The 9,170-nt window shown below is 31.8% G+C and overlaps 1 protein-coding gene across 9 annotated transcripts in view; it reads left to right on the top strand.

The window, feature by feature from the left end:
• Positions 1-9,170, top strand: part of LOC106881484 (nesprin-1) — an 811,219-nt gene that overhangs the window by 775,548 nt on the left and 26,501 nt on the right. For all 9 annotated transcript variants that reach the window (XM_052966929.1, XM_014931893.2, XM_014931887.2 and 6 more), the window contains 4 exons: positions 204-409; positions 1,281-1,610; positions 5,701-5,910; positions 8,464-8,526. In XM_052966929.1, the coding sequence (XP_052822889.1) occupies positions 204-409; positions 1,281-1,610; positions 5,701-5,910; positions 8,464-8,526 (809 nt within the window). The remainder of the gene's footprint in view (positions 1-203; positions 410-1,280; positions 1,611-5,700; positions 5,911-8,463; positions 8,527-9,170) is intronic.

The raw sequence follows: 9,170 nt of genomic DNA, 5'->3' as shown, positions 1-9,170 counted from the left end.
CCCTCACTTTCGGTAAATATGTTGCTTATTTTTTGGTAGTTTTTTTACTTATTTAGTCCCTCTAAGCGTGAGGCATTACTATATAGTTAATGCCCTTATATAAATTATATATATATATATATATCTATATATATATATATATACATACATACATACATATATTATATTTGAATACTCTGAGAGGGTTTCTGTTTTCATTGCAGATGTATCTGACCGCTGGAATAGACTTAAAGCTCATATTATCGAAAAAGACAGCAAACTACAGAGCAACCGCAAAGATTGGTCACAGTTCAAAATTGATTTGAAGAACTTACTCGCTTGGTTGGAGAATTCTGAAATATGGTTGGACTCAGTCAATAATAAACACGTTTGCATTACAGAACATGGCCAAATCTGTAAAAAACTGAAGGTAAGAGACTTTCAACTTTGGAATAGTTAAGAAGAACAGAAGATGAAATAGCAGTCTTGTATGTTGTCTGAAAATTTAACTGGGCATTTACTAAATTTATATAGGCATGCTCTATATCTAACCATTGAGTAGTTAAACTACTGATATATTAGCATGGATGTCACCAGTTAAGTCTTGAAAGAGCAATGCCTTATGCTCTTTGATACAACATATTACTGTCTTCCTTTTAATTAAGCAAGCTGAGAAACAGGAATCATTGCTATGTCATACTTTAAACGACAGACATTGATTTAGAAAAAACATAAATAAGAAGATAAATAAAATATATTTCTCTGCAATAAGTTATGCGAATATGTAAATTTGTGCAGTCATTCAATCCAGCCTGCCTTAAAGTTAAAATAATCTGAAAGCTATTTCAGAATATAAAATGATTTAAAAGTAAACACTGGAACTTTATTTAAATTTGGATATTTAATATAATTGTTGTAATGTGATGAAAAACACAACACACTGTAGTTGTGTTAAAAGGTTGCTGCTTCACTTAAATATCTATACATGTACATGTGTATGTATTTGTATTTGCGTATATTGAAGCTTCAAATATATACATATATACATAAACACACATACACACATATATACACATATATATACATGCATACATATATGTATTTCATTCTCTACATGTTTGTGTGTATGTGAGCATAAATTATATATATATATGTATGTATATATATATATATATATATATATATATATATATATATATATATATATATATACACATATATATACACATGTATGTGTGTGTGTATGTGTCTATATATATATATATATATATATATATATATAAATTCCTCTTTTATTGCAGACTCTTCAGACTGAACTAACATCTAAAGGAACCATTATAGAGTCTTTGAATTTGACAGGAAGTATTTACAGTAAAGGAGCATTGGAAGGAAATAAAACAGTGAAAAATAATATTGATATTATGAACAAACGGTGGGGAAGTGTGAATAGCAAATGTGAGAACTTACAACTTCATTTGAATGGAGTTATATCTAATTCTGATCGCTTTATTCAAGAAGTGCGATCTTTGAACATTTGGATACGTTATATTGAGGACCAGCTAAAGCTATGCAGAACTCATACAATTGATATTGATAGTGCAGATATTCAGGAAAAGTATTCTAAATTAAAGGTAAGCTCTTGTCACACTTTGTGTGTTAATTCATCTGTGATTGTTTAATCCTAGTTTTGTTTTAAGCATTCTAACCATCATGTTCCTGTCTTTACAAACATAGTTTATCTTCAATTACATTATCCTTTATCTCCTGCCCCTTTTTAAAATTTTTTTTTTAGAGACAGCAGTATGTAATATGAGTGATATTTTGATGCTATCTCTAGCAGATCAAGTGATCACATAGAGGCTCCCATGGTTCATGGAAAAAACGATTTCCTTGCATTGTATATTCAAGAAAACAGCAGAGTCATTGAACATATTGATTTCTGTGTGATAGTATTGATAAATTTGAATATTTGCCATGACTCGAAGACTCAAATACTGGTCTGGTCTCTAAATTTGCATTTGTTGTTCTTTAACCCCAGGTCAACCAGGATTAATCACATCTAGATCCGACCATGCCTACCCTGTTTCTTTTTGTTTTTTTAATCGATTGCCAGTGCCTCTGGACTGGCTCTTGTGCGGGTGACACATAAAATACACCATTTTCAGCGTGGCTGTTGCCAGTACCGCCTGACTGGCCTTCGTGCTGGTGGCATGTAAAAGCACCCACTACACTCTCGGAGTGGTTGGCGTTAGGAAGGGCATCCAGCTGTAGAAACTCTGCCAAATCGGATTGGAGCCTGGTGTAGCTATCTGGTTTCACCAGTCCTCAGTCAAATCGTCCAACCCATGCTAACATGGAAAGCGGACGTTAAACGATGATGATGATGATGATGATGATGATGATATTGCAACCATGTGGTTTCAGTTTCTGTCCCACTGCACAATACCTTGAGCTAGTATCTTCTTCTATAGCTCCAGGTTGACCTAAACCTAAGTAAATTTGGTAGATGGAAACTATGTAGAAGCCCACTATGTGTGTGCATATATATATATATATATATATATATATATATATATATAATAACAGCAATAATCCTTGGATGGAATTTATATTTATCTTACATTATATCAGTACAGCTCAATGCAGCCCCAAAAAACTGGTTCACCAATCAGCATCACTAGGCTGTAATTGGCATAATAAAATAGGAGCTTTATTTGCATATTCAAAATATATACGTGTGTGTGTGTCTCTATGTATGTGTTAGTGTTGATTTGTTCAACTAAAACCCTTCAAGGCGTTGCCCCAGCATGGCCACAGTCAAATGACTGAAACAAGTAAAAGATAAAAAATAAAGATAATCTACTTTATTGATGTACTGGTCCCTAATGACCTCCAGGTGGAATGAAAGGCAAAGTTGTCTTCAATGGAATTTGAACTCAGAATACAGAAGTATAAAACTAATAAACATTTAAGCCTAGTTCTCATTAATTAAAGAAAACTTATTAATTAAAGCCAACATTTTCTGTGACTTTATTCCAAACTAATTAACCCTTTCGTAACCGTATTCATTTCAATTAATTTTGAAAATATTCAAGAATTTAGAGGATTTAGTAAATGGAATAGAACAAAATATTGTTATGTAAAACGATGATGGACGATTTTAATTTAAATAGGAACATTTTAAAATGGGAGGCTTTTCTCTCCAAGAACCAGAGGTGGTCTTAGGTGGGTTGGTATAAAAAGGGTTGATAATAATTAATTAATAGTTCAACTCATACTTTGGCAAAAAGAAATTAACAATGGAAATTCCAAAAAATTAAACTCAGTGAGTGATGTGTTCTATCAGGCTGTTGAAAACCATTCAAAAGAAAGGATGTTTATATTCTATAAACATTTTAATTGAAGATTTACAGCAAACCAAATCGATTAATGGAAATGAATGAGAAAAACTAAAGTCAAAGACATTTTTAACTTGTTTAAAGACTAAATAATATATTCTTTTGAAAGTGTAACTGGCATCGTGTTAAACTTTACGCTTCAACATGTGCCTTGCAATGTAATGTCAATTTTCTCCAAAGACCTGAAAGAATTTCCAAGAGATATTATTTTACTTCAGTTAGGTTATGTTAGTCAGGTATAGGTCCAGGAATTGCTGTGTGGTTCAGAAATTTGCTTTACAACCACATGGTTTCAGATTCAATGCCATGGTGTGACGTCTATGGCAAATGTCTTCAACCTTAGGCCCAAATTTATCAGTAATACACACACACACACACACACACAAACAATCATCATCATCATCATCATTTAATGTCCGTTTTCCATGCTGACATGGGTTATATATATATATGCATATATATATGCAACACCTACACACACACACACACACACATACAAGCACATTTTCAATTACATGTACAATTCATCTGATAGGTTTCCATCTTTCCAATTTTACTCACAGGGTATGGGGTGACCTTGGACAGATGTCCAAGATACCATGCAATGAGATTGAACTTGAGACCTTGTGGTTATGAAGCAAACTTCTTAACCATTCAACCATGCTACACAAAATATATAAGTGTGTGAAATGTATATATCATCTAGTCTAGTGGTGGTCTGCCCTTGAGCAGGTGGGATTGGAACTCAGAATATAGAGAGCCGAAAGATATACTGTAAAGCATTTCTGCTTGAGATGCCAATGATTCTGGGACTCTCCCACCCACAAACCAATGTGAAATGAAGTGTTTTGCTTAAGAATACAATGTGCCACCTGGTCCAAATATCAAAACCACAATCTAGCATTTGTAAGTGCAACACCCTAACCACTAGGTCACACACACCTTCACATACATTTTGTGTGTGTGTGTATGTGAGTCTGTCTGTCTATGTGTGGAATGTATATATTATATTTGTATGTGTGTGTGTGTGTAGATATAACATGGAATTTATGCTGATACTATTTCTTATTTCATTGTGTAACATGAGCTTTTGGAATCCTGTTTTTAGTAGTAGCTAAAGATAGAGTAACAGAGTTCTCAGATTTGAGTCATGCCGAGATAAACTATGCAATCTTCAAAAATGATTATTTATGACATATTGAAATAAGCAACTGAAGAATTTTATTGTGTGACATTTCAGTGTCATAGATCAGCCTTAATATCATTTAAAGGGTGAATATGTAACCTTTATATGATCATATTTCTACAGAAAATATGTGTGGCTTAAATTAGGTTGGAAAATGATAGTTTCAAAGGATTTAGTAAAATACACCTATATCTTTCATTATAAGCTGATATTTGGAAATTTAAAAAAATGTTCTTGCATAATATCATGATGGAAAGTTTTGATTTAAATATGAGCACTTAAGTATGAACTCTTTTGATACAAACTTATTTGAGACTCCCCGTGGTTCTGTGACAGAAGCTTCCTGTTTTGAAGTGATCTAAATTTAAACCTTCCATCAAAATTTCATGTTAGTTTATATTATAAACTGTAGCTTAATAGAAAAAATGTTATTTTGCTAAACTCTTCATTATTTTCAAAATTGACTGAAGCAAAGGAAGTGTATTTCAATAGAAATAAAGTAATAAAATAGTTGAAATAAAGATGTTTTACATTACAAAACCAGAAATGGACTCAGGTCGGTTGGCATCAAAAGAGATCTGTGTAGATACTTACATGACTCAAACTCAGAAATAAATAGACTGCAAATATGACATGCTAATTATATGCTAATTACCTCACATTGTGTGCATGCATGTGTGTGTGCATGTATGTATACATATGTATATTATATATGTGTGCATGTATACAAATATGAATATATATGTGTAGGTGTGTATTTGTACGTGTGTGTTTGTTGATTATATTTACAAGTAGTTATCCGTCAATTTAATCTTCATATATAATGCTATAAATAACTGCATATGAAAGCACACACATGCACACACACACACACACACACACACACACACACTTGGACAGCTCCCTGCTAGCCAGCTCCATGTCAAACCATCCAATCCATGCCAGCATGGAAATTGGATGCTAAATGATGATGCTAAATGATGATGATGATGATGATAATGATGATGATGCTAAATGATGATATAAAAGGTATGATTTACTGACATATATAAATCATACTGTCAGCATCCACACTCTAGGTGGAAACTTATCCTTGATACGGTTTTAAATGTTCTTTTACTCATTCTTCAATTTCAGCTTCTAAAGGCAGAAATTGAACAGAAGCAGCCACACATTAATTCTTTGAAGGAAACATCAATGCATATAACCTTCGACAATAAGGACCCTGCTAAAGCTAAAGCTAAGGATGACATCCATATCACATCTGCCCTTGCTTATGCCCTATATAACCAGATCTCTACAAGCCTTGCTATACTTGAATCAAGGGCCGACTTCCAGAAGATATTGGTAAGTAAAAGATATTTGCTGTTAGATGAAGCATATATTATAAAAGATGTCCAGTTTTGAAACATGATGTACATGTTACCATAACTGGGATTACATGGTTCAGGTTTAATATAATCCACACCTTCCGGGTTTTTTTTTTTTTGTATGATATATATATATTATACATTTCTAAATCTCTCAGAGAGATTTATTCAGTAGTGATGCGATAAAGTACTTGTATGCTGTCAACTTAACGTGACAGTCCCATACTGCTGCTATTTAACCCTAGGAAGCGGTGCAGCTTCCTAGGGCTAAATAGCAGTAGTATTATTCCCTTCATGGGACTGTCACGTTAAGTTGACAGCATACAACTACTTTATATACATATTGGTTTTAGGAAGGACATACAGCCATAAAAAAACCATGCCGAAACAGACAAATGGAGCCCGGGCAGTTTTCCAGCCTGCCAGCTTCTGTCAAACCATCCAACCCATGCCAGCATGTGGTATGGACATTAAAAGATGATGATTATGTTCATGATATAGATGTTTTCGATCTAGTTTGTATTCTTTGCAACCAAATTTGAATTCTTTGCAATCAAATTTGATTGCAAAGAATTCAAATTTGATGGCAAAGAATCCAAACTAGATCGAAAACATCGATATATAAAATATCTATTACATATATATATTTATAATATATATATGTGTATATATCATCATCATCATCATCATTTAATGTCTGTTTTCCGTATGTATGTTTGTGTGTGTGTGTATATGTATATATGTGTGTGTATACACACATACACACACACACATATATATATAAGGAGAGACATACATATATATTAGATCTAGATAAGCCCTGAAGAGACAAATTTATAATTGAATATGTTCCAACTTTGATTATCCCATCTTGTGTTTATATATGATGGATAATTTCAGGAGTGACTGTGTGGCTAAAAGTTTGTTTCCCAACCACACGATTTGGGGGTTTAGTACCACTGCATGGTATAAAACTTCCAATCAACCACTGAAACATGTTTGGCCATGAAGAAATATTATTTCCCCCCAAAATTATGAATATTGGAAAAGCATTTGGTTGTAGAAAATCTGCCTCAACAAATTCCGTCTAACGCAGTGCTCCACAACTAGAGTGCTGTGGCACACTGGTGTACAATGAGACAATGCTAGGTGTGCCACAGTGAAACCTGAATATAACTTTTTTTCTCTATACCTTTAGTTATATTTTTAGTTCAGATGTACCGCCAAATTTTGAAAAGAGTGTAATTAAAAAAAGTTGCGGTCTAACCATTAGCAAGGATGGAAATGTGGACATTAAAACAATGATGATGATGATACGTTTATGACTACATTATCTAATGTCTTCTTTCTTTTTTATGATGGTAGAGTGTGAAACCACAGAATTCAGCTGGCCAAGTGATTGCACAAAAACTCACTTATAAGCTCAGTGTTGTACTTGTAAAACTGAATGCTGTTCTTGCTGGTAGACTAAATCATCTTGTTTGCCATTATCTGCTCTATAAGTACCTCGAGCAGAGTCCATTCTGTTGTAAACATTTGAGCTAAGTCTCCAGTCTTAGGATACAATACTTCCCTTCCTCTCACTTGTCTCAGAGATTCTGAAAATGGTTACAGGCGCTGCTTTTCTACTTTTGTCTGAATAATATAAAAAAAAAGAAAATATGCTTTTGAAATGATAAAGATATTGTTGGCGTATGGGCAGTACAAAACAATATAAATAATTTTATTTAGTCATTTTATATTTGTCATATTACATTCTATGTATTTGAACAGCTACTTGTGTGCCAAAGGCATGCTTTATAGTAGATTAAAGGCATTTAACAACAAGAGCTGCTGCTGCTGCTACTGCTTCTACTACGACTATAATATTTTGAAACCAAATTTTTCCTTTGTAGCTGAAATTCTTCATGTTTTATTTCATATTGTTTACAAGTCAATTCTAAAAATTCAGTGTTTATATATGTGGGTATGTGCATATATATATATATATATATATATATATATATATATATATATATATATATGCGTGTGTATGTATGTATGTATATGTATATAAGTGCATTTATATGTATATAAAGGTATTTATATCTATATGCATGTGTATGTATATATAAATGTATATATATATATATATATGTATATATACATGTATATATATACACATACACATACATAAATATATATATATATATATATATATATATATATATATATATATATATATATATATATATATATATATGTATATATATGTATGTGTATGTGTATATATATACATGTATGTATATATATACATGTATGTATATGTATATACATGTATGTATATGTATATATGTTATATTTTGAAATTTATTATATTTTCTGGGGGTTTTTTATCTCCATGTTCTTCATGACAAAAGAACAACTATAGCAACAAGATTTTTCCAGTGACCACCTTAACATCACAAGTCGCTCACTGTTATTATGATTTCTCTCTCACTTCTTAAACTATTCGCTTCTATACTACTTGCTATTATACATTTCCTTACAGCGACATCAAAGTAATGAAAGCCGAGAAAGAACTATTTTATCTCCATTTGGTAGAATCAGGAAGGTAAGCATAATATGATACTTCTTAAATTTGATTTATTTGGTTATTATATTACTTTTCTTTTTGCTTGAAATAATTTATCTTTTTTTTTTTATTTTAATGTGATAAAATATAATTCAGGTGAAATTTTATGCATTATTCTTTATACTGTGGGACCAAAATATATTTTTAAAATGTATTCTTGGAATAGCATACCAAATACAGCTTGCCAAAATGCAAGACATCCTTCTATCATGAGACACTGTCTATTGGAAAGTAGAATGCAATTCAAATTTTTCCCAAAAAAAATAACAGAAATTGAAAAAATTGGAAAAAAAACATCATGTACTACAATATTGGAATCAGACAAAAAAAAAAGATTTCGTAATTGTATGTTATATTATATTTTATATATTTATCTATTTATTTGTCAAGAGATATAAGTTATTATGTAGTATGTTAGAAATATGTCTTCAACACACACTCACGCATACACATACATACACACAGTGTTCACTATAGTTAAAAGAACTCCATGTGGCATCTCAAATTGTCAATGTATCAGTTAAAAATCACCTTCTGTAATCTTCCAACTGTTTTTTTTAAATATAATGATCCTTAAGTTTTAGTACACACTGTTATTTAAGAACCACCCCCCAAAAAAAGAA

The sequence above is a fragment of the Octopus bimaculoides genome, chromosome 4 (assembly GCF_001194135.2).
Source record: "Octopus bimaculoides isolate UCB-OBI-ISO-001 chromosome 4, ASM119413v2, whole genome shotgun sequence".
In the NCBI taxonomy this organism is placed as follows: Eukaryota; Metazoa; Mollusca; class Cephalopoda; order Octopoda; family Octopodidae; genus Octopus; species Octopus bimaculoides.
Note: the sequence above shows the minus strand (reverse complement) of the source record. Positions and strands in the feature narration are given on the sequence as shown.